This window comes from Emys orbicularis, chromosome 17, assembly GCF_028017835.1.
Source record: "Emys orbicularis isolate rEmyOrb1 chromosome 17, rEmyOrb1.hap1, whole genome shotgun sequence".
In the NCBI taxonomy this organism is placed as follows: domain Eukaryota; kingdom Metazoa; phylum Chordata; order Testudines; family Emydidae; genus Emys; species Emys orbicularis.
Genome location: NC_088699.1, coordinates 22,760,045 through 22,785,411, shown reverse-complemented (window position 1 = coordinate 22,785,411; position 25,367 = coordinate 22,760,045). Strand labels below are relative to the sequence as shown.

Below are 25,367 nucleotides of genomic sequence, written 5' to 3'. Positions count from 1 at the left end.
GGCTCAATGGGCGAGCGTATTTTGTTCAGAACAAGATATCCTGATGGAGAAAAATATAAGGAAAAAAGGATACAGCATCCCCCACCTCCTCTCCCTGCCCCAAGCCCCTCATCTAATAGAGATGGACTCAAGCCACAGAATTCAAATCTGGATCCAGATTTCCATCCCCGCCCCCAAGTTCAGGGGTTGTTTGGATCTGAGGATCGGATTCGGTCCATTATAAAAAGAAGGGTAATTGTGAAATCTGGATCCAGGTTCAGATTTCAAACACCCAAAGGTTTGAGGAGTTGGCTTTGATCTTTCTCTGCTCTACAGTCACTGCTCAAAGCCAATGGGCCATTGTCCAACCTACCAGCCTGCCTGTGTGCTCTGTCATGGAATGTCTCCCAAACCTGCACCCCCAAACCCCTGCCCTTGTCAGTAAATAGCCACTAATTCACATGGCCCCTTCCAGAAGCCCCTGGCTCAGGCTCTTACCCACAGAAGGTCTCTCTGAGCTGTACTCACTAACCCTGCTCTCTCTGTAGCCCTTGGGTCTCAAGAAACCCAAGATCCTGCTGCTCCCTCCACACCACCGAGCCAACAGGCACAGAGCTGGGGCTGCTCCCCCTCATTTATATTGTGGCTCCGCCCATGGCCACGCCCACCCAACCTGCCCCCAGTGTGATTTCACCCAGAGATGCTTTGTGATGTGGTCCCCGTGGCGACGGCTGGTGGGGTCACCACAACACCTGGAGGGATGCTGCTGCCCAGCCTGGCCCCACCCCAGTGCAGTCCTGATGAAGGGCCCTCCCCTCCCGTGGGGGTTTGTTACCACCAGCTACCACACCTGTGCCATCACAGTTATGTCGGCATAGTCCTCTAGCCTAGATGTGGCATAAACTGACAGAAGGAGCTCAGCTGCTGGTGCAGGAACACCTCCTCCCCTCCCCAAATGACATTAGCTACGCCAACCAAAGCACTCTTCTCTTGGCATAGCTGCGTCTATGGGGGTTTTGTCGGCAGGGCTATGTCCCAGGGGGGTGGGGGGTTTCCACACCCTGACTGACATTGCTATGCTGGGTCAAGTTTTGAATGTAGACCAAACCTCAGTAAAGAGGCTGAAGGCTTCATTTTACAGGGGAAAAGCAGGAAAGTCCAACCCAAGTCAGTGTTTCTCACCCTCTTCAGGCTGGCGACCCCTTCTACAAAGTCAAAGTGTTTTACAACTCGCTCTCCCCCACCAACATTTCCTGTAAAATGATATCTGTGACAGCAGTCATAAGGCAATAATAGAATTGCTTTGTGTGTGTGTCTGGAATGGTGGACCAGGAAGACTTGATCTTGAAGGGTAAGTATGTGCAGGGAAAGGGAGATTTTCTTTGCTTTAGGTTGTAACAGATTTCAATGCCACATGACCCTCCTGATTGCCTTTTGTGACTCTTCCTGGGGACTGGACCCACCCGTTGAGAAATACTGCTCTAAATTAACGTTAAGTAAGACCTTGTTAGGTCCACCCACCTGAGAGCTGCTCAGATGGGGAATCTCATTCAATTCATAAAGTAAACTGGACAGATCAAAGACTCCAGCTTTTCAATAAGATCTTTTAGACCTCATCTTTACGCTCCTAATCAAGACTCAGGCTACCAACCAGAGAAACTTCAGACCTGAGTGGAGACACCCACCTCAACTCAGAGGCAGGAAATCCAGTAGTTTGGAAAGCAGGACTTAACGGATATTAAGATTATATCCTTGACATTGAATGACAAATCTGCCACTCTCCGACCATGGCTACTGACAGCAACTTGGGACCAACTTGACCAACATTCAAAAGCCTTCACAATTCAACAGAATCAGAGGAAACAGAGAGAAGTTCCTGCCTTGTTGCCTGAAAAGGAATGCAATACTGATGTTAGATCTGGCTTCTCCTCGAATCAGAACCCTAGATTAGCGTGTTATCCCTGCGGGGAAAAGACTTAACTGGTGTTTACCCCACTCACTTACAGTAAAACAGACAATACTAGAGCCTTTGATGGAGCATTTTTCCTGTTGAGTAGGGGCATTGCCAGCAGATCAAGGGATGTGATCATTCCCCTCTATTCGACATTGGTGAGGCCTCATCTGGAGCACTGTGTCCAGTTTTGGGCCCCACACTACAAGAAGGATGTGGAAAAATTGGAAAGAGTCCAGCGGAGGGCAACAAAAATGATTAGGGGGCTGGAGCACATGACTTATGAGGAGAGGCTGAGGGAACTGGGATTGTTTAGTCTGCAGAAGAGAAGAGTGAGGGGGGATTTGATAGCTGCTTTCAACTACCTGAAACGGGGTTCCAAAGAGGATGGAGCTTGGCTGTTCTCAGTGGTGGCAGAAGACAGAACAAGGAGCAATGGTCTCAAGTTGCAGTGGGGGAGGTTTAGGTTGGACATTAGGAAAAACTTTTTCACTAGGAGGGTGGTGAAACACTGGAATGGGTTACTTAGGGAGGTGGTGGAATCTCCTTCCTTAGAGGTTTTTAAGGCCTGGCTTGACAAAGCCCTGGCTGGGATGATTTAGTTGGGAATTGGTATTGCTTTGAGCAGGGGGTTGGACTAGATGGCCTCCTGAGGTCCCTTCCAACCCTGATATTCTATGATTCTATGCACACGATGCCCTTGGCAAGGGTAAGAGAGGACAGATGCTTCCAAGATTCCTTTGCACCCATAAGTGCTAGAAACCAAGTGTTTTGTGGCAAAAGCCAAAACTCGGGGCAGCGATTGTGGAGCAGGGGCCCCGATTCCTGGCACACGCAGGGCCCTGCTTCTGAGATGGGATCTAGAGGGTATCCCTAAACCAGCTGGGGAACAAAGCAGGAGAGACCCTGCCCCGACCCCTCCTGATGTCACTTCTTGGAGTGGTTCCTCTTACCTCCATTGGGCTGTCCCACTGTGTCAGCCATTCCTCCTCCTCCACTCCACACTCCGTACGAATAGATACTTGATCAGTAGCACTGGCTAGTGGTGAGTTCAGAGAGTTTCTCTGTGTATCACAAGGGAGAATAATTACAGAAGTGCCCCTGACCCGAGCGCCTGAATGCTGGAGAAGTTTGGGATCCAAACTGGGATCTGGCTCCAAGTTTCATGGTTCTCCCCTTTCTCTGTAACAGATCAAACCAAAACCCCAGATCCAGACACCCCCAAATGCATTATGGGCTCAGTCCAGTTTGGAGTGGGCAGGAGCTCACCACACAAGAACCGTGATCACAACTGACACTGATTGACTCCCCTCAAGTCAGTGCAGAGACAGAACACCCCTCTTGCCCCTAGAGGGGTCCATCCAGGGTGGGGCTGAGGCACATTGACAGGGCATCAGGGCAAGAATAGACTTCCCCTGCTGCTTCCCACTGAGTCACCCACATGGATCTTCAGCACTGAGAAGAAACAGGCAAGCAACAACTCCTGTCTCTCCTTGGAGACCTGCCCTGACCCTGCTGTGAACATGGGAGGGGATACTGGCTGTATACCAAGCCTAGAATCACTTCCATTCCTACCCATCCATCTCTCTAATCTAATCCATCCAATCACCTCATCCATCCAATTATCCCATCCAATCAACCCATCCATTTCACCCTTCCATCCATACGTTAGCAAATATCACGATTTATGTATGTTAATATGTGTATTTATGTATGTAATTTTTATGAGTTTTGTATGTTAAACTCTCATAATTCTTTTATATACTAATCAAAAGCCTGTTTGTGTGCACCTCTATATTTACTGCCCTATACATACTGAAACTAAAATCTTCTTTGTCCTTCAATTGAATCTAATGGGTGAAGGAAAAATGATGGTGTGACATTGTCTAATTAAAATATAATCATGCAAATCATTATTGCTACCACTGTTATATGATTGCAACAAAAATATAACTTATGGCCAGAAAGGGTTAAACAGCTTGCAGGCTAACTAACCCAAAGCCAAGCTTTAAAGACGTGGGGAGATAACGTTTGAGTTTTTGTGCATTTCCATATGACTGCCTGATGGATAAATTGCCTTGTGTTAATCTGTGTGAATAATTAACAACGATGCTTAGGAAATGGGGCCTATTGTTCCCCAAGGGCCTCCAACTTGTCAAGACGACCTGAAATTGTACAAAAGATCCTTGAGTCCTGATCCTGTTTATTTCAGATCTGCTTGAGGCTTCATACAGAGGAAGCTTAAGCCATGAGGACTGAGATCCCAGTCCTAAACTGGAACGCCCTGCAATGATACTGGACATTGGACTATAACCTATGAACTATTTCTGAAAGAACTCTTTGCAACTACGAAACTCACCATCTCTGCTATGTACCTGAACCTCAAGAACTGAACTCATGTCTGTGTGTATATTGATCTTTTAACCACACTCTCTTTTCTTTTTAATAAATTTTAGTTTCGTTAATAAGAACTGGCTATAGCGGGTAGTTGGGTAAGATCTGGAATATTCATTAACCTGGCAGGAAATGTGTCCGATCCTTTGGGATTGGTAGAACCTTTTCTTGTATATGATGAAATAAGATTTTCAGAAAGCTTCATCATATTTGACGTGGGAACCTGGACGGAGGCCTGAGGCTGGGTTACTTTAAGGGAACTGTGTTGTTGGTTTCTGGACAACCAGTGAGGTAATAAAGAAGCTGTTTTATGATGCCTTGGTAAATCCAAGTATTGAAAATATCCACCAGTTTGGGGGATTATCTGCCCCATTCTTTGCAGTTCACCCTAGATCTGGCTTCTCCTCGAATCAGAACCCTAGATTAGCGTGTTATCCCTGCGGGGAAAAGACTTAACTGGTGTTTACCCCACTCACTTACAGTAAAACAGACAATACTAGAGCCTTTGATGGAGCATTTTTCCTGTTGAGCGACAACTCTGCCTGTAGGACCTGTCAGTACATGCTCTTTCCCAGTAGATAATAATAATAGTAATAAAGAAGCTGTTTTATGATGGCTTGGTAAATCCAAGTATTGAAAATATCCACCAGTTTGGGGGATTATCTGCCCCATTCTTTGCAGTTCACCCTAACTGGGTAACCTCAGCTGGCCCCCATTGGAACCATGGTCACAGATGGAATGTGGGCAATCTTTTACCCTGACCTTCCTAATATAGCCCAGACACCCAGGGAAGGGACCCCTCAAAACGAATGACAGGCGTCTACAGAAGTATGTTATAATAAACAAGACTGGGAAATTGATACGGGTGCTTATGATCCAGTTATGTTTTGTGATTGAGAAGAGGTCATTCTTATTGCAGATGGATTCTGTAATGGATGTGATAATGACCCACTGAAGGATGTTTTTAACTCATTAAGAACTCTCGGTTGTCACAGCTGTTATTAATGACTTGGTTAGAGATTCCTTTTTGCTCATCGATCAGGTAAACTGAGGAACATAAAAGAGATTCCATGAGTAACTAGGAAAACAGAACACATGGTAAAATTAATCACAGAAAGGTATTTTTCCCTCCAAAAAGAAGTATCTTTATCTCGCACCCTAGAAAAGGAAAGTAGGTTGGATAGCTAATTTGTGAATGAACACTGCCAGTATTCCACTAGGTACAGAGGAAAGGCCCAAACTACCTTCTCTTTGCCATCTACCAGGGGTGGTAGAGTGTATCTTCTTTCTGCAGTCTGTATAGTGCTGCATTAACCTTTCATTAAGTAAATCAATTTGCCCCTGTTATTTGACAGTCGCAAATCATTATTAAATTCAAACATGCAACGCACCCAGCCACTAATGATGACCACTTACTCACTCGAGTAAGCCCACCGACTGCAGCAGGACTACCCCGCTGTGGAGTGAGCCCCAAGGTGAGTAAAGTTTTCACAGTTGGGCCCTTAGTGACCATTGTCCTGTCATCCCGAGTGAATTTGTATCTAGGGGTCTGTCCTGGGGCTTCTTTACAGATGGTTCTGGTTTTTTAAAATCATTTAATAATTATGATACTTATTAATTATGGGTCAAAACATTTAAAAAAGAGAAAATCCATAGGCTCAATGGGCGAGCGTATTTTGTTCAGAACAAGATATCCTGATGGAGAAAAATATAAGGAAAAAAGGATACAGCATCCCCCACCTCCTCTCCCTGCCCCAAGCCCCTCATCTAATAGAGATGGACTCAAGCCACAGAATTCAAATCTGGATCCAGATTTTCATCCCCGCCCCCAAGTTCAGGGGTTGTTTGGATCTGAGGATCGGATTCGGTCCATTATAAAAAGAAGGGTAATTGTGAAATCTGGATCCAGGTTCAGATTTCAAACACCCAAAGGTTTGAGGAGTTGGCTTTGATCTTTCTCTGCTCTACAGTCACTGCTCAAAGCCAATGGGCCATTGTCCAACCTACCAGCCTGCCTGTGTGCTCTGTCATGGAATGTCTCCCAAACCTGCACCCCCAAACCCCTGCCCTTGTCAGTAAATAGCCACTAATTCACATGGCCCCTTCCAGAAGCCCCTGGCTCAGGCTCTTACCCACAGAAGGTCTCTCTGAGCTGTACTCACTAACCCTGCTCTCTCTGTAGCCCTTGGGTCTCAAGAAACCCAAGATCCTGCTGCTCCCTCCACACCACCGAGCCAACAGGCACAGAGCTGGGGCTGCTCCCCCTCATTTATATTGTGGCTCCGCCCATGGCCACGCCCACCCAACCTGCCCCCAGTGTGATTTCACCCAGAGATGCTTTGTGATGTGGTCCCCGTGGCGACGGCTGGTGGGGTCACCACAACACCTGGAGGGATGCTGCTGCCCAGCCTGGCCCCACCCCAGTGCAGTCCTGATGAAGGGCCCTCCCCTCCCGTGGGGGTTTGTTACCACCAGCTACCACACCTGTGCCATCACAGTTATGTCGGCATAGTCCTCTAGCCTAGATGTGGCATAAACTGACAGAAGGAGCTCAGCTGCTGGTGCAGGAACACCTCCTCCCCTCCCCAAATGACATTAGCTACGCCAACCAAAGCACTCTTCTCTTGGCATAGCTGCGTCTATGGGGGTTTTGTCGGCAGGGCTATGTCCCAGGGGGGTGGGGGGTTTCCACACCCTGACTGACATTGCTATGCTGGGTCAAGTTTTGAATGTAGACCAAACCTCAGTAAAGAGGCTGAAGGCTTCATTTTACAGGGGAAAAGCAGGAAAGTCCAACCCAAGTCAGTGTTTCTCACCCTCTTCAGGCTGGCGACCCCTTCTACAAAGTCAAAGTGTTTTACAACTCGCTCTCCCCCACCAACATTTCCTGTAAAATGATATCTGTGACAGCAGTCATAAGGCAATAATAGAATTGCTTTGTGTGTGTGTCTGGAATGGTGGACCAGGAAGACTTGATCTTGAAGGGTAAGTATGTGCAGGGAGAGGGAGATTTTCTTTGCTTTAGGTTGTAACAGATTTCAATGCCACATGACCCTCCTGATTGCCTTTTGTGACTCTTCCTGGGGACTGGACCCACCCGTTGAGAAATACTGCTCTAAATTAACGTTAAGTAAGACCTTGTTAGGTCCACCCACCTGAGAGCTGCTCAGATGGGGAATCTCATTCAATTCATAAAATAAACTGGACAGATCAAAGACTCCAGCTTTTCAATAAGATCTTTTAGACCTCATCTTTACGCTCCTAATCAAGACTCAGGCTACCAACCAGAGAAACTTCAGACCTGAGTGGAGACACCCACCTCAACTCAGAGGCAGGAAATCCAGTAGTTTGGAAAGCAGGACTTAACGGATATTAAGATTATATCCTTGACATTGAATGACAAATCTGCCACTCTCCGACCATGGCTACTGACAGCAACTTGGGACCAACTTGACCAACATTCAAAAGCCTTCACAATTCAACAGAATCAGAGGAAACAGAGAGAAGTTCCTGCCTTGTTGCCTGAAAAGGAATGCAATACTGATGTTAGATCTGGCTTCTCCTCGAATCAGAACCCTAGATTAGCGTGTTATCCCTGCGGGGAAAAGACTTAACTGGTGTTTACCCCACTCACTTACAGTAAAACAGACAATACTAGAGCCTTTGATGGAGCATTTTTCCTGTTGAGTAGGGGCATTGCCAGCAGATCAAGGGATGTGATCATTCCCCTCTATTCGACATTGGTGAGGCCTCATCTGGAGCACTGTGTCCAGTTTTGGGCCCCACACTACAAGAAGGATGTGGAAAAATTGGAAAGAGTCCAGCGGAGGGCAACAAAAATGATTAGGGGGCTGGAGCACATGACTTATGAGGAGAGGCTGAGGGAACTGGGATTGTTTAGTCTGCAGAAGAGAAGAGTGAGGGGGGATTTGATAGCTGCTTTCAACTACCTGAAACGGGGTTCCAAAGAGGATGGAGCTTGGCTGTTCTCAGTGGTGGCAGAAGACAGAACAAGGAGCAATGGTCTCAAGTTGCAGTGGGGGAGGTTTAGGTTGGACATTAGGAAAAACTTTTTCACTAGGAGGGTGGTGAAACACTGGAATGGGTTACTTAGGGAGGTGGTGGAATCTCCTTCCTTAGAGGTTTTTAAGGCCTGGCTTGACAAAGCCCTGGCTGGGATGATTTAGTTGGGAATTGGTATTGCTTTGAGCAGGGGGTTGGACTAGATGGCCTCCTGAGGTCCCTTCCAACCCTGATATTCTATGATTCTATGCACACGATGCCCTTGGCAAGGGTAAGAGAGGACAGATGCTTCCAAGATTCCTTTGCACCCATAAGTGCTAGAAACCAAGTGTTTTGTGGCAAAAGCCAAAACTCGGGGCAGCGATTGTGGAGCAGGGGCCCCGATTCCTGGCACACGCAGGGCCCTGCTTCTGAGATGGGATCTAGAGGGTATCCCTAAACCAGCTGGGGAACAAAGCAGGAGAGACCCTGCCCCCTGCCCCGACCCCTCCTGATGTCACTTCTTGGAGTGGTTCCTCTTACCTCCATTGGGCTGTCCCACTGTGTCAGCCATTCCTCCTCCTCCACTCCACACTCCGTACGAATAGATACTTGATCAGTAGCACTGGCTAGTGGTGAGTTCAGAGAGTTTCTCTGTGTATCACAAGGGAGAATAATTACAGAAGTGCCCCTGACCCGAGCGCCTGAATGCTGGAGAAGTTTGGGATCCAAACTGGGATCTGGCTCCAAGTTTCATGGTTCTCCCCTTTCTCTGTAACAGATCAAACCAAAACCCCAGATCCAGACACCCCCAAATGCATTATGGGCTCAGTCCAGTTTGGAGTGGGCAGGAGCTCACCACACAAGAACCGTGATCACAACTGACTCTGATTGACTCCCCTCAAGTCAGTGCAGAGACAGAACACCCCTCTTGCCCCTAGAGGGGTCCATCCAGGGTGGGGCTGAGGCACATTGACAGGGCATCAGGGCAAGAATAGACTTCCCCTGCTGCTTCCCACTGAGTCACCCACATGGATCTTCAGCACTGAGAAGAAACAGGCAAGCAACAACTCCTGTCTCTCCTTGGAGACCTGCCCTGACCCTGCTGTGAACATGGGAGGGGATACTGGCTGTATACCAAGCCTAGAATCACTTCCATTCCTACCCATCCATCTCTCTAATCTAATCCATCCAATCAACCCATCCATTTCACCCTTCCATCCATACGTTAGCAAATATCACGATTTATGTATGTTAATATGTGTATTTATGTATGTAATTTTTATGAGTTTTGTATGTTAAACTCTCATAATTCTTTTATATACTAATCAAAAGCCTGTTTGTGTGCACCTCTATATTTACTGCCCTATACATACTGAAACTAAAATCTTCTTTGTCCTTCAATTGAATCTAATGGGTGAAGGAAAAATGATGGTGTGACATTGTCTAATTAAAATATAATCATGCAAATCATTATTGCTACCACTGTTATATGATTGCAACAAAAATATAACTTATGGCCAGAAAGGGTTAAACAGCTTGCAGGCTAACTAACCCAAAGCCAAGCTTTAAAGACGTGGGGAGATAACGTTTGAGTTTTTGTGCATTTCCATATGACTGCCTGATGGATAAATTGCCTTGTGTTAATCTGTGTGAATAATTAACAACGATGCTTAGGAAATGGGGCCTATTGTTCCCCAAGGGCCTCCAACTTGTCAAGACGACCTGAAATTGTACAAAAGATCCTTGAGTCCTGATCCTGTTTATTTCAGATCTGCTTGAGGCTTCATACAGAGGAAGCTTAAGCCATGAGGACTGAGATCCCAGTCCTAAACTGGAACGCCCTGCAATGATACTGGACATTGGACTATAACCTATGAACTATTTCTGAAAGAACTCTTTGCAACTACGAAACTCACCATCTCTGCTATGTACCTGAACCTCAAGAACTGAACTCATGTCTGTGTGTATATTGATCTTTTAACCACACTCTCTTTTCTTTTTAATAAATTTTAGTTTCGTTAATAAGAACTGGCTATAGCGGGTAGTTGGGTAAGATCTGGAATATTCATTAACCTGGCAGGAAATGTGTCCGATCCTTTGGGATTGGTAGAACCTTTTCTTGTATATGATGAAATAAGATTTTCAGAAAGCTTCATCATATTTGACGTGGGAACCTGGACGGAGGCCTGAGGCTGGGTTACTTTAAGGGAACTGTGTTGTTGGTTTCTGGACAACCAGTGAGGTAATAAAGAAGCTGTTTTATGATGCCTTGGTAAATCCAAGTATTGAAAATATCCACCAGTTTGGGGGATTATCTGCCCCATTCTTTGCAGTTCACCCTAGATCTGGCTTCTCCTCGAATCAGAACCCTAGATTAGCGTGTTATCCCTGCGGGGAAAAGACTTAACTGGTGTTTACCCCACTCACTTACAGTAAAACAGACAATACTAGAGCCTTTGATGGAGCATTTTTCCTGTTGAGCGACAACTCTGCCTGTAGGACCTGTCAGTACATGCTCTTTCCCAGTAGATAAGACATTGGATCCTCCCAATGAGGATACTGAACTTTACCAACAGGACATTTCCCTGGCACAACTGGCTAGAGCAAACCCCTCTTTAGCAGTCTGTGTAACACGTTCCCATATGCTGTCCACCAGAATTCAGACAGATTCGGGTTTCATAAAGCTTGGCAGGTCAGAGAACCAGCGCTCAGCTCCAGAACCTCTGTGTGGAGCTGTGATGTGGTGCCCACTCCATACAATGCCTTAGGGGGTTAAGGGGACCAGGTCAGACCAGCTGCACCTGGAGGAGGACCCAGGGAGCAAGGAGGACTAATTAAAGAGGAAGCTCAGGTGGACAGGAACAGGAGAGGCCTGTATAAAGCCCAGCAGCTGACTGTAGAAGGAGGCTGCTGAGAGAGAAACTGCAGTAACTGTTAGGGTGAGAGAAGGCAAGGTAGGAAATAGCCCAGGGATACATCAGTAAAGGAGAGGACTGGGCAGACCTTGACTGCTTTGGACTGAAAAAAAGTGTAGAGGGAGGCCCTCGGTTCCCCTCCCAGCCACTGGAGAAGTGGGACCATTAAAGGGGCAGTGAAAGAAGAGTGCCTGGGACAGTGGATCTAGAGAGACTTTGATGCACATGATCCTCTGGAAGGGGGAGCTACAGTGGAGAGCCAAGCCACGAAGTGAGAGCAGCTGAGTCCCGAGAGAGTGACGAGTGCCACCAAAGGAAGGGGCATCGGCCTGGCAGAGCTAATCCCCAAATGCAGCCAGAAGGAGGTGCTCCAGCGGTGAGCAGGGCACCCCATGACAGGAGCGGCTGGAGATCAAAGTGAATGATCCTCACCGCCATCTCGGGCTATTACTGCACATGGCAAGAAGGTGATAATAGAACACCCTGGAGAGCATGCTCTAGCCCTCTTACACAATATAGCATCTTAAAAGTACTGAGACATTGTAGCTCAGGTGTTCCTAGTGTCAAGAAGGAGCACGATTGTCTTGAGCAGCCCTGCCAAGGCCTCAGACAGCCTCGTGTTAAAGCTATCTCATAATGACACCATTAAAGAACCTGTTTACTGCAGGGAAGTTTGCATATCTGGAATATGTCAAGGCTTCAATGACCCCACAGCTTTTAAGCAGGGATGAAAGTGCCCTTGTTTATACAAAATGTGAGGGAAGAGCCAACGGAGGGTCAAGTCTAGACACAGGCAAAGTTGCCCAAACATTCAGGGAGAATAATCACACCAGATATTTGATGTAATATTTGCTGCCACAGAAAGGCCAAAGGGTGAGGTGCTGTTTTATTGATAGAGGTCTGCGCTGCCTCCACTTAGAGGCATGTACACGGAGACAGAGATACAAAGAGATGAAAGTGACTCTCACAACACCTGCTGCTTGTGGCTTTGATGGGACCATGGCACAGAAAGGGGAGAACCTCTGGGTTCCTTTGCAAACCACAAAGACCCTTCTCTGGAACTCAGCCATGAGTACAATGTCCCATAGGGTGTCAGTACAAATGCACAGCATTTAAGGAGTGGGCCCCACATGCCGGTGAGGGTGTTCTATCTGCCACAAAAATGGAGTATTTCACCACGTTGTGTATGCACCTGGTCCAGCTTTAGAATCTACTATATCACTAATTGGTTACAAACTCGGTTAGAAGCTGTAGTGTGGACAAGGCCCATAGGGAGGGGGCTGCCCCGTTAAGCTCCCTGGAAGTACGCCCTGCGGGGAGCTGGTATTTACATTTTCTATTGCAGAGCATGCCATGTGGCATAGGCCTCATGTCAATTCCCGTTGAGTTGCTGTACTTGGGGCTGATCTCATTCCAGGATCCTGGCATTTTTTTGTCTTTAGCAAAAGTGAAGGCTGTGCAGAGCCGTTTTTCTGTGCTTGGCTATTGGAAGGAGTTTGCCTGTATCCAGTTCCAGCAAGGATAGGCCATGTTATCTGCCCCACATTATTACATGCAAGGTGTTTGCCTGATTGCAAAGTAGAAGCCTAAAGATTTCCCTTCACGGTGCCACTCTTGGTAGTGGAATTTCAGTGTGAAATATTCCTCCATTCCAGGTTGCCATCTTGGCCCCAGCAACTGGAGTAGATCTTACTCTGCCTCTTGATAATCACGAGGAACCTTCTGTTTCATGTTCCAGAGACATGATTTTGATTGACCTCCACTTCCTGAGACAGCCAGATCCTCAGGATGAGGAGGGGGAGGGTGGACAGGAGAGAATCATTGTGATGACTCTCTTCATTGAGGTGAGACTCACTAGTTGCTAGATAAAAGCTGGGTTCAGAAGAACAGCTCAGGCCCAGCCTAGGCCAGAAGGACAGAGGGGATGGGGCACGTCACCTGCATCTCAGCAGTTTTGTGGCCAGCTCCTCTCTGCACAGGGACTGGTATGGGGAATAGCTGAGAGCACAAGGGAGGCACAGAGTGAATCTGCGCCTTGCTGTAAGCTCGCTAGCTTTGGATGGGCTGAGATAGAGCAGGTCATCAGACAGAGGTTTTTCCAGCTCCCCAAGGCCATGTTCCTCTCCTCTCCTTGACTGGAGTTCTGTTCTTCTTCTGCCGTGGGATCCTCTCCACAGAATGATCCCCCTTCTCATCACTCAGTGAGATCTGGCGATTCCCCCATCCCTGGGGGTTATTTCTAACTTGTGCATTAGTCTAACTTGTGAGGGGTAGCGATGGGAATGAACTAATTGAAACATGAGCTGCTGGCTCCATACATGCTGCAAATTTCATATGAGTCAATGGCCATTGGGTAAAGAGGTCTCTCCAGGGAACAGACCCCACAGTAAGGCCTCTGCTACACACCCTGGTGTTGATTTGGCTCTTTCCAGTATGGCCCCACCAGACCCTGCTGGTATGAGGGTTTCAATCTCAAATGCATGACAAGTGGGATCCACATGGACAAAGAATCAACGAAGACTATGGGGGGGAAGGGCTGGAGGAGAGTATGGAACAATATTAATGGTTTGTCTCTTCAATAATCAAGCAGCTGCCAGACTTATCTAACCAGCTCTCCTAGCAGGTGGATTCTGGCCTGTTTCCTGAAGAGGAGCCAGTGGTGCAGTGCTGGTGAGTGACACGGGGCACAGTCAGCTTCATTATGACTGTGACTCTGCCATTTGTGGCATAGTTGACACCATGAGCATTTGCGGAGGTCCCCTGCTGTTAGACACAATGCACCAGGCCAGGTCCCAGTGCGGAGTGTCCGTTGTTACCCATAAGAATTCCCAGCCCCATTGTGGCTGTCCGGATTTACAGAGCAGTGAAGATTGCTGGCTGGAAGAGTTCTGGATGCTTCTGGAGGAGAGAAAGCAAGGATGGAGCGATGTCTGGGGCTCTTTCCCTTCCTGTCGGGTGTGTGGTTGGAATGGAAGACAGGGTGAGGCACAATTGTTGCTAGTCTAGGGCTAAGATTCTCACGTGCAGCACTGGAGTCGAAATTCCTTGGAAGCGCTAAGGACAGGTATGAACCTTGATTTTTATATAAAAAATGAACCTTCATACCTACTTCCTGCCCATGAGAGGCAAAGCCCCCACCACGGCTTGTTGGTACAGAGGGGTGACCCTGTGTCCCTGGCAGGGCTCGCTGTGTGTGTTGGCCTTGGGCAGAAGGTGAACTGAGCAGTGTTTGGGTACGTCTACACGTGGAGCTGGGAGTGCGATCCCCAACGCTAAGCTGGAAGCACGGGGTGCTCGCTATTACCCACAATGCCCCAGACCAGGCCCCAGCACGCGGTGCCCGCTGTTACCCACAATGCACCAGACCAGGCCCCAACGCAGGGTGCCCGCTATTACCCACAATGCACCAGACCAGGCCCCAACGCAGGGTGCCCGCTATTACCCACAATGCACCAGACCAGGCCCCAACGCAGGGTGCCCGCTATTACCCACAATGCACCAGACCAGGCCCCAGCGTGCAGTGACCGCTCTTACCCACAATGCCCCAGACCAGGCCCCAGCACGCGGTGCCCGCTGTTACCCACAATGCACCAGACAGGCCCCAGCACGCGGTGCCCGCTATTACCCACAAGGCACCAGACCAGGCCCCAACGCAGGGTGCCCGCTATTACCCACAATGCACCAGGCCAGGCCCCAGCGTGCAGTGCCCGCTGGATACCCACAATGCACCAGGCCAGGCCCCAGCGTGCAGTGACCGCTCTTACCCACAATGCCCCAGACCAGGCCCCAGCACGCGGTGCCCGCTGTTACCCACAATGCACCAGACCAGGCCCCAGCACGCGGTGCCCGCTGTTACCCACAATGCACCAGACAGGCCCCAGCACGCGGTGCCCGCTGTTACCCACAATGCACCAGGCCAGGCCCCAGCGTGCAGTGACCGCTCTTACCCACAATGCCCCAGACCAGGCCCCAGCACGCGGTGCCCGCTGTTACCCACAATGCACCAGACAGGCCCCAGCACGCGGTGCCCGCTGTTACCCACAATGCACCAGACCAGGCCCCAGCACGCGGTGCCCGCTGTTACCCACAATGCACCAGACCAGGCCCCAGCACGCGGTGCCCGCTGTTACCCACAATGCACGGGGCTCGCGCGCATGTCCTCGCCGATCACGCCCCTGTCGCGCGTTTCGCGGGGGCGGAGCAACAGGAGAGGGGCGGGGCCTCGCGGAGCAGCCGTGCCGGAAGTCGGGCCCGCTGGCTGTGGCGCGTGGGTCGCACTGCCGGTACGGGGACCGGGACGGGCCATGGCGCTCTACACCGCGGCCGCCTCTGTCCTGGCCGGGCTGCAGCGCCGGGACGGCGCCCTCAAGACTCTGGTGTACAAGAGCCGCTTCCAGGTAGCGGGGCCGGGCTGGGGGGCAGAGCTAGGCAGGAGTCGGGGATATTTGGGGCGGGGGGCAGGTATTGGGGATATTGGGGGCAGAGCCGGGCAGGGGTTGGGGATATTGGGGGCAGAGCCGGGCAGGGGTTGGGGATATTGGGGGCAGGGCCAGGCAGAGGGGCCCTGCCCCCTGGCTCACAGGGCTGGGGGGCAGAGCTAGGCAGGAGTCGGGGATATTTGGGGCGGGGGGCAGGTATTGGGGATATTGGGGGCAGAGCCGGGCAGGGGGGCTGGGGGCAGGGGTTGGGGATATTGGGGGCAGGGCCAGGCAGGGGGGCCCAGCCCCCTGGCTCACAGGGCTGGGGGGCAGAGCTAGGCAGGAGTCGGGGATATTTGGGGCGGGGGGCAGGTATTGGGGATATTGGGGGCAGAGCTGGGCAGGGGGGCTGGGGGCAGGGGTTGGGGATATTGGGGGCAGGGCCAGGCAGGGGGGCCCAGCCCCCTGGCTCACAGGGCTGGGGGGTAGAGCTAGGCAGGGGTTGGGGATATTTGGGGCAGGGGGCAGGTATTGGGGATATTGGGGGCAGAGCTAGGCAGGTATTGGGGATATTGGGGGCAGAGCTAGGCAGGGGTTGGGGATATTGGGGGCAGAGCTAGGCAGGGGTTGGGGATAATTGGGGCGGGGGGCAGGTATTGGGGATATTGGGGGACAGAGCCGGGCTGGGGGCAGGTGTCGGGGATATTGGGGGCAGGGCCAGGCAGGGGGGCCCAGCCCCCTGGCTCACAGGGCTGGGGGCAGAGCTAGGCAGGGGTTGGGGATATTTGGGGCAGGGGGCAGGTATTGCGGATATTGGTGGCAGAGCCGGGCAGGGGGGCTGGGGGCAGGTATTGGGGATATTGGGGGCAGAGCTAGGCAGGGGTTGGGGATGTTGGTGGCCGAGCCGGGCAGGGGGGCTGGGCCCCCAGGCTCACCGGGTCTGTCCCCACAGAACGTGAAGCAGCTCTATGCCCTGGTGTCAGAGACCCTGCGCTACTCACCCGTGCTGGACTCCATCATGGACGGGGCTGCCCTGCTGAAGGCTGAGAAGAAGCTGCCCCCACACCTGGCCAAGGTAAGGCCTGGCCCTGCCCAGCCTGTCTTGTGGGGATGCTCTTGGCTGGTGGCCCTGGGCTGGGCCTGACCCACTCTGTCTTGCTGCAGGTGCTGGTGTACGACCTGCTCTTTGGCAAGGGTCTGAAGTGCGGGGGCCACTGGAAAGTGCTGGTGTTGAAGCACCGGGCCCGGCTGCAGGCAGAGCTTGCCCGTCTCAAGGTGCGCAGGAAGGTGAGCTGCAACGAGGATCTGCTGGCGCCCACAGAGGGGGTGATCCAAGGTGAGTGTGGGGGCTGTCCCCAGCAGGTGGGCCTCTAGATTGGGGTGAGACCCTGCAGGATTCCTATGCCCACCTCTGCCTGGATGGTGGCTTGTGACTGCTTCTGCAGTGGGAGGGTGTGCTGTAGTTCCTGGCTTCTTTAAGGGTATTCTCTGTACTTGTGCCATCATTTCACTAGGGATACGGGTCATGTATGGGGCAGTGATTTCCAGGTTCATTCTTTGGGGCATTGGGTCTGTTTGCGCTGAGCTCCTGGTTAACCTGTGACTTAGTAAATGGACCTGCAGACTGGGCTAGGCCTGACCTGATCTGTCTCTTCCATCTCTGTCTGATGCTTGGAACCAGCTGGAGTATTCTTGTATCTCAGGTGATTTGGGAAAAGGGATTGTGTGTGTCTAACCTGTTTGTTTTCCTTCCCCAGCCCTTCAAGTGCCACGCTATGTCCGAGTGAACACCCTGAAAACTTGCAAGGATGATGTGGTCGACTACTTCAAACGCCAGGGCTACTCCTACCTGGGCAGGGCAGCCAGGTAAAGCCATTCCTGGCCTGTCCCTGGACCCTGCGCTCTGGTCTTCACTGACCTGCCAAGCTGATAGCCCCAGATGGGAGATGGGGGAGTCCTTGCACCTACTGTAGTGACCTTCCAGACAATCAAGGGTTGGCACCGCAGGAAGCCATAAGCCATCCTCTTTGTGAAGGGGAGGAGCAGAGCCTTGTGTGTGGAAGAGAATGAGAGGGGTAGGGACACTATCTTCAGTATTGGCAGTGGATGGGTTGGAGCTTCTAGAGTGATGCTCTCTGCCCTGGATTCTGCTCAGCTACTCGGCTGGCCTTAAGATAGGGTTGGGTATGGGCTTTAGTTGGCTCATGAGAAAGGGGGAAATCTGTAGCTGGCCTCTGAAGGACTTTTGAGCTTGGGGGAATCAGGATGTGTGTTCCACTAAACCCGTCTTCTCCCTCCCCACTCCCTGCTGTCTCTGGGCAGAATGGAGGAGCTGAGCTCCCTCTCAGGGAAGCAATTCCTCTTGGATCCCCACCTGCCGGAGCTGCTTGTCTTCCCGCCGCAGACAGACTTCCATGAGAACCGGCTGTACGTCGCAGGGCATATCATACTGCAGGACAAGGTGTGGGGCGCTGGGGCGAGAAGAGAGAAGTGCCAGGGGGTGGTTCTGCTGTGGAATGGAGTGAGGCGCGGTGATGGATGTCACAAGGCTATACAGGAAGGATGAATGTTGTTTTTAGGCCACAACCCCCACATACTTTGTAGCAAACTAGAGCTAAATTCTGTGGGTTTCTGGTGCAACAACTTAAGATAGATCTAAGAAGTGGTGACCTATAATGGGGCAGAATGGCCTAGATACGACCCTGAAAGATCACGCGGTTCCCATAGTTCTCAACATGCTGCAGATTTTTGTACTGACAGCTCCTAACGGCACTGTAGAAATTGCCTGGGGCAAACTGGGAGATGCAGGAGGCCGTTTGGGGTTGTGGGATAAGGACCCCAGCTGGGTGTTTCTGCTAAAGAGCAATGAAATAGTTAAGCTTATCAACTCTGAAACCTAATGATGCTAGTTAAATGCCAACACCCCATCGAGACAAATGGGAGCAATTGGTGTCAGTCTCAGGCTTACTGCAGACTGAGGCAGCTGGCACTGCGTTGGTTCCTCTGTGTTGGAAGGCTGTCTCCGTAACCACGAGGGTGACCAAGTCGTATTTTGATCCCCAGCCGGGGGTGGATTCTGTGGCTGTGGAATGACTTAGGGGAGGGGTCTGAAGAGATGGGGGTGCGTCTGTATTGAGGAGGTAGGTACTGCAGGGGCAGAGCTGTGACTGGTGGTGTCTCTTCCAGGCCAGCTGCCTTCCTGCCTTCCTTCTGAGTCCCCCCTCGGGGGCTCATGTAATCGATGCCTGCGCTGCCCCCGGGAACAAGACCAGCCACACGGCTGCCATCCTGAAGAACAAGGGGTGAGTGCGAGCTCACAGCAGGACGGAGCTGTGTGGGTGAGGGCTGCCTGCTGCTGTGATAAGCAGTTTTCCCAGGGCAGGGCGCTGACGCTCTACCCTAGCAGCCGTTCTGATGAGGAAAGGAGCCTTGGGAGGGAGGGACACATGCTGTCTTTGGCCTCAGTTCTGCTCAGCGCCCTCTGGGTCCTGCGACAACCGAGGTGTTGATTCTGTAGCTCAGCCTGATTTCTCTGGCAGGGAACACGAGTAGGAACTGCACCTATCATGGGGTTAAAAGCAGGACTACACAAGGGAAAGGGGCAAGTACTTGGGGAGCGGGCATTTTGCCTCGCATGTGGGAACTGGGAGTTGTTGTCAGCTTGTCTTGTTAGCTCTGTCCTTGCCTGAAATCAGTCTGGGACTGGGCAGCGTCTGCGGGGACTGGTGGCAGAGCACCAGCTGGAGAGTGAGGCTTGGCAACCAAAGACTCCGATTGGCAGCCATTAATAGAGTCAAACGGGACCATCAGATCATCTACTCTGGCTTCCTGTACGTCACAGACCACCTGCACACTAACGCAACAGCCAGAATGAGACCGAAGCATTACAGCCCGTCGGAGACTCGACTGTTCTGTGTCACGGGGAGAGGGTAGGAGGGACCGAGATGCAGCAGTGCCCGAGGCCCCTGCAATGGCAGGGAAACTATTAAGATATACCCAGATGTTCCTGGCAAGTGACCTGTACCCACCCACTGCAGAGAGAGGTGACCCCCCCCCCCTCCTCCCCCAGCATGCTGCCGGCTGTGCTCCGGCTCCTCCTGCAGTGGTGGGAAGGACGTGCTGTACTCCGGGGGGAAGCGGGTTAACCGACTTAGGGATGCACTCGGCCAAAACTGCTTTTGGTTGTCCGAGGTTTTCTGCGTGTCTGGGGTGGTGGGCCTGGCAGTGAAGGCAGGGCCCGGTCTGCTGGGTAATGATTCCTGTATTCCTCTTTGGGGCATTACATTCAGGCAGATCTTCGCCTTTGACCTGGACCCCAACCGCTTGGCCACCATGAGCACCATGCTGGTGCGGGCTGGGGCTAGCTGCTGTGAACTGGCCAATCAGGACTTCCTGACAGTTGACCCCAGTGACCCAAAGTACAGCAATGTGACCTACATCCTCCTGGACCCCTCGTGCAGCGGCTCAGGTAAGGGGTGGGGGGTAGGCCAGGCCTGTGCAGTACAAACAGGGTGATGGTTATACCCACCTGGTGTACCTGTCTGTGAGTCTCTCTAAAGGATACGCTGAAGTCCGTGGGGTTGGTGGAGAATGGACCTTTGGATGCAGAGCCTGGAGCAGGGGGGAGCCCAGCAGCTGGGTGATACAGGTGCCTGAATTGGAGCCCAGCTTGTCCAGGCCTCTCTGATAGTCTCTTCCCCCCAGGAATGGTGAACCGGCTGCCAGCTGAGGAGAGTGCCCCCAGCTCGGAGCGGCTGCGGGCACTGGCTAGGTTCCAGCGCAAGGCCCTGAGCCATGCTCTGCGCTTCCCTGCCCTCCAGCGCCTGGCTTACTCCACGTGCTCGGTGCAGCAGGAGGAGAACGAGGACGTGGTGTGGGATGTGCTCCAGGAGCACGGCCCAGCGTTCAGGTACAGACACTTGGGCTGTAGCTGGCTCTGCAATAACCAGGCAGTGTGTGTGGGTGCCTGTGGCGAGATGGAAGTGGAATTGTCCACTGGGTGGGGGACGAGCCAGGCAGCATTGTTAGTATCTGCTCACTGTGTTTTCCTGTTTGGCGGGGGAAGGGGACTGAAGGCATCGTTTGGGGCAGCTCTGAGGCCCAAGGACTGTAGCCAGTGGTTCCCGTGGCAGAGCACAGTGAGAAGAGGCAGGTTTCCCCCGCCTCACCGTCACAGGCCGCTGGCCAGCTGGGCGCTTAGGGCTCTGGGTTGGTGCCCTGCAGTGGAGCGGGCCGTGGCTGGCTGGGTCACTGAGCTTTGTTGTGATCTTGCCCCCGTTCACAGGTTGGTAAACGTACTGCCTTCCTGGCCCCATCGAGGCCTCGCCACCTTCCCAGGTGCGGAGTGCTGCCTCCGAGCCTGCCCTGCAGCCACGCTGACAAACGGCTTCTTTGTTGCCGTGCTGGAGAGGCAGCAGGAATGCACCAGCCAGGGCTCCTCCAGGTGAGAGCTGGGGCTTGCCCTGGTTAGAAATCCTCCATTTGATGTGGTGTGGCACATGGCTGGCAGCACCGTGCCCTGGGCTGAGTCATTTCCATTGTGCAGGCTGTCAGACAAGGCCCTTGGGCTGGGGGGACTCACAGGGGCGGGATTCCGGAAGAAGTGGGTTTGAAGGAGCTCGTTGACCCTGAGGCGAGGTTACCATCTAGCTGTGGGGAGGGGCAGCAGGAGGCAGTTAGCCGCAGGGCCTTAGGGAAGGACGTAGATGGGAGGTGATGGAGAGAAAGTAGCTTGGGGTGGGGTTGGGGGGAGATGGGAACAGCAGCAAGAGCCTGGCTCAGATTGTGCTGACTCCAGGGGCGGGGCTGGGCAGGAGGAGTCGGGTGCCAGACTAGCGGAGTTGTCAGTGTCGATGGAAGCGAGGCTGGGCAATGAAGTCTGGTGGCGAGGTGGCCAGTCTGTTGGAGCAGCAGCTGGGACACTGCTGTGTTGGGAAGGTGACTTTGTCCTGCCAGTAACTCACGCCGCTTTGGGCTCTCCTCCGGCTGTTGCTTCCAGCTCCCTTCCTGCCGAGGCTGAGGTGGACGGTGGAGCAGAGAGATCCCAGGATGGAGAGGGAAGGGGCCCTCGCGCTGCCTGCAAGAAGAGGCGGAAGAAGACCCGGTGTGTGAAATAAGGACTCGTGAGGGGAGCTGCGATGGCCCTGTGGTGGCAGCCTTAGAGCCAAGCTTCTGCCAGCTGCCTGCCTGCCTGTCCCGCTGCCAGAGCTCGGAGCCCTGAGGCGTCGGGCCTGTGCTGCTGGCAAGCTTTCCCTCCACGTGGCCGGTCAGAGCAGGCTGTTCGGGCAGCACGTGGTGCTGGCGAAGGGGGATGTCTAACCCGCTGCCAGCCTAGCTGCTGGAGGGTGCTCTGGCCCCAGCAGTGCACCCAGCCTGGGTCAGTGTGGAAGTAAAGCTTTCCAACCTGTTTCAGGTTTTGTCTTGAGTGAGTTTCTCTAAGCCCCAGCCTGTGCTGCAGTGTGGGCCCCGGGGCCACCACCTGAGCATGGGCTCAGACTCCTACCTGCTCTCTCCGATTGGCTCTTTCATGAGGGTAGCATACAAACCATGACTCTACGCAATCCATCAGCTCCCCTTGGCAAGCCGGTGTCTTGGCCCGTAGACCGGCATGGGCCAGGCTACGTTGTTGTTTGGGCCTTCTTGTCTCTCTGTCGGGAACTGCTTTCTGGCCACCCGGACTTTTGCTCCTGTGAGGGGTTGAGCATCAACTTTGTCTGACTCTTACTGGTCTTTTCTGTGGCTGGAGGCCAGCAAAGCCTGGAGGTGAGAGCTTGGCTGCTTTGGAGGGGGAGAAAAGTGACACTGTCACTAGCTGGGAAGCAGCAGTGCAGTGGGTTGGGGTGAGGAATTACAGCTGGGTCGAGAGAAGCTGAACTCAAAGGGGGCAGATCCGTGGCTGCTGTGAGAGGCTCATGAAAGCACCACCCCTTTCTCTGCGAGCCGTGAGCACTGCTCCTGTCCTTAGCAGCCAGCCTCAGGAGGAGGCGTTTCAACTGCCAGATGACCCCCCTCAATGCTTCCCTGCCCCATGCCTGTGTAGAGTTCGGTCAGCGCTGCACACTGGGCTACCTCCTGCAGCCCCCCACATCATCGCTCCTCCTGCACTGGCTACACGTGAGCACAACGCAGCCTCCCTCGGTACAGCAGGGCAGTGCCTGAGAGACGCGCCGGTTACATTGAAGAATCCTGGGCTACTGCCTAAGCCCCAGCCCACCGGCACCCAGTGGGCGAAACTCTGCTTTGGGGTAGATGTGCTAGTGATGTGGGTGTGTTTAGCTTGAACAACGCAATCTGCTCCCTCAGAAGCGCTGCAACTGTTCCAGTGCAGAGGATTCTAGGCTCCCCACCTCTCAGAGGCGCACAGCCAGTATTATTTCTATGCTTGTGTTCCAGGGGACAGGAGTTTGCTCACCTGGCTAAAATGAGCTCAGTGAGGAATTTGCATTCTTTCTGCCTGTAGCCGTCCGGCCAGCTGAGTTAAGGGACTGTGCAGAACTTTGGAAACCAAGGCACCACCCGGAAGGGCCAAAACTTCAAGCCCTGGTTTTTCACTTGGGTGTTTCACTTGATGCCTTAGAGGACCCTGATTTTCAACATGTCTCAAGTTATACTTGAAATGCCGCCTCACTTAACAACTACAGGCTGGGTGACTGGAGTGGAGGTAGGGAAGCCAGCACTCCCACTGATAGCTGAGAGTTCAGTACTTCACACAAGTGCTCTTGATTTTTCAGCAGGTCTCTAAGGGTAGGACCTAGCTCAAAACACCAGCCTTGGCTTCTGGCTTCCTTTTTCATCCTGTCTCCCACGAGCAGGGCCCATTCTATTAATTATATTAAAAATGGCCAATTCAACTCTGATAAGATTTTTTTTTTTCCTCACAATTTGTACCGAAGCTGTGAACTCAGTCCCAAGGGATGAAATGAGGCCACAGATTTAGTAAAATTAAAAGGCAGTGGACATTTAACAGAACTATCCAAAGTTATAATTAGCAGGCCAAAAACGAATGTGAAGAACAGCTAGCCAAACGCCTCAAAAAGTAATAGCAAAAAATGTTTTAAGTACATCACAAGCAGGAAGCTTGCTACACAACCAGTGGGACCACTGGCCAATCGAGCTACTAAAGGAGCACTCAAGGTTGAGTAGGCCACAGCAGAGAAGCTACGTGAATTTTTTGCATCAGTCTTCATGGCTGAGGATGTGAGGTAAATTCCCACACCTGAGCTGTTCGTTTTAGGTGACCAATCTGAGGAACTGTCCCAGATTGAGGTGTCATTAGAAGAGGTTTTGGAACAAATTTACTATTTAATTTATCATAAGTCACCAGGACCAGATGGTATTCACCCAAGAGTTCGGAAGGAACTCAAATGTGAAATTGCAGAACTACTAAATGTGACTTATAACCTATCATTTAAATCTGCTTCTGTACCCAAGGACTGGAGGATAGCTAAGGTGATGCCAATTTTTAAAAAGGGCTCCAGGTAAGTCTGACTTCAGTACCAGGCAAACTGGTTAAAACTATAGTAAAGAACAGAATTGTCAGACACAGAGATAAATGTAATTTGTTGGGGAAGAGTCAACATGATTTTAGTAATCTATGCCTCACCAATCTACTAGAATTTTTTGAGGTGGTCAATAAGCATGTGGATAAGGGGGATCCAGTGGATAAAGTGCACTGAGATTTTCAGAGAGCTGTCCTGGGATAAGAGGGAAGGTTCTCTCATGGATCAGTAACTGGTTAAAAGCTAGGAAACAAAGGGTAGGAATAAATGGTCCGTTTTCAGAATAGAGAGAGGAAAATAGTGATGTCCTCAGAGGTCTGTACTGGGCCCAGTCCTATTCAACATATTCATAAATGATCTGGAAAAAGGGCTAAAAAGTGAGGTGGCAAAATTTGCAGATGATACAAAACTACTCAAGATAGTAAGTCCCAGGCAGACTGCGAAGAGCTACAAAAGGATCTCACAAAACTGGGTGGTTGGGCAACAAAATGGCAGATAAAATTCTAAGTTGATAAATGCAAATTAATACACATTGGAAAACATAATCCCAACTATATATATATATATATATAAATAAAATGATAGGGTCTAAATTATCTGTTAACCTTCAAGAAAGAGATATTGGAGTCATTGTGGATAGTTCTCTGAAAACATCTGCTCACGGTGCAGCAGCAGTCAAAAACGCAAATAGTGTAGAAAATCATTAGCAAAGGGATAGATAAGACAGAAAATATCTGATTTCCTCTATATAAATCTGTGGTACGCCCACATCTTGAATACTGCGTGCAGATGTGGTCGCCCCATCTCAAAAATGTATATTGGAATTGGAAAAGGGCAACAAAATTATTAGGGTTATGGGATAGCTTCTGTCTGAGGAGAGATTAATAAGACTGGGACTATTCAGTTTGGAAAAGATGACTAAGGGGGGATATGATAGAGGTCTATAAAATCATGACTGGTGTGGAGAAAGTAAATAAGGAAGTGTTATTTACCCCTTTTCATAACACAAGAACAAGGGATCACCAAATGAAATTAATAGGCATTAGGTTTAAAACAAACAAAAAAACATTGACCGAGCCAGACGCGTACCCAGAAGTCACCTCCTACAAGACAGGCCCAACAAAGAAAATAACAGAACACCACTAGCTGTCACCTTCAGTCCCCAACTAAAACCTCTCTAGCGCATCATCAGAGATCTACAACCTAT

The 25,367-nt window shown here is 51.3% G+C and overlaps 2 protein-coding genes across 2 annotated transcripts in view; one reads left to right on the top strand and one right to left on the bottom strand.

Annotated features, from left to right (window-relative positions):
* The window catches only part of LOC135891040 (maestro heat-like repeat-containing protein family member 2A), a 40,899-nt gene extending 37,985 nt beyond the window's left edge, over positions 1-2,914 (bottom strand). The window contains exon 1 of the mRNA XM_065418528.1: positions 2,884-2,914. Within this exon, the coding sequence (XP_065274600.1) occupies positions 2,884-2,914 (31 nt within the window). The remainder of the gene's footprint in view (positions 1-2,883) is intronic.
* A 12,634-nt stretch (positions 2,915-15,548) lies between these two features.
* NSUN5 (NOP2/Sun RNA methyltransferase 5) lies at positions 15,549-21,778 on the top strand. Its single transcript, XM_065418418.1, has 10 exons — positions 15,549-15,641; positions 16,615-16,737; positions 16,827-16,998; positions 17,420-17,528; positions 17,985-18,123; positions 18,849-18,964; positions 19,952-20,130; positions 20,367-20,571; positions 20,947-21,105; positions 21,661-21,778. The coding sequence occupies exons 1-10, from the start codon at positions 15,549-15,551 to the stop codon at positions 21,776-21,778; spliced, it is 1,413 nt and encodes a 470-aa protein (XP_065274490.1).
* The last annotated feature ends 3,589 nt before the right edge of the window (positions 21,779-25,367 follow it).

What these genes read in the sequence shown, in the direction of transcription:
- NSUN5 (XM_065418418.1), top strand. Translation starts at nt 15,549, where the DNA reads ATGGCGCTCTACACCGCGGCCGCCTCTGTCCTGGCCGGGCTGCAGCGC. An exon ending in TGCCCCCACACCTGGCCAAG is followed by an intron (nt 16,738 to 16,826) that starts GTAAGGCCTGGC and finishes GTCTTGCTGCAG; the next exon opens with GTGCTGGTGTACGACCTGCT. An exon ending in GCCATCCTGAAGAACAAGGG is followed by an intron (nt 18,965 to 19,951) that starts GTGAGTGCGAGC and finishes CATTACATTCAG; the next exon opens with GCAGATCTTCGCCTTTGACC.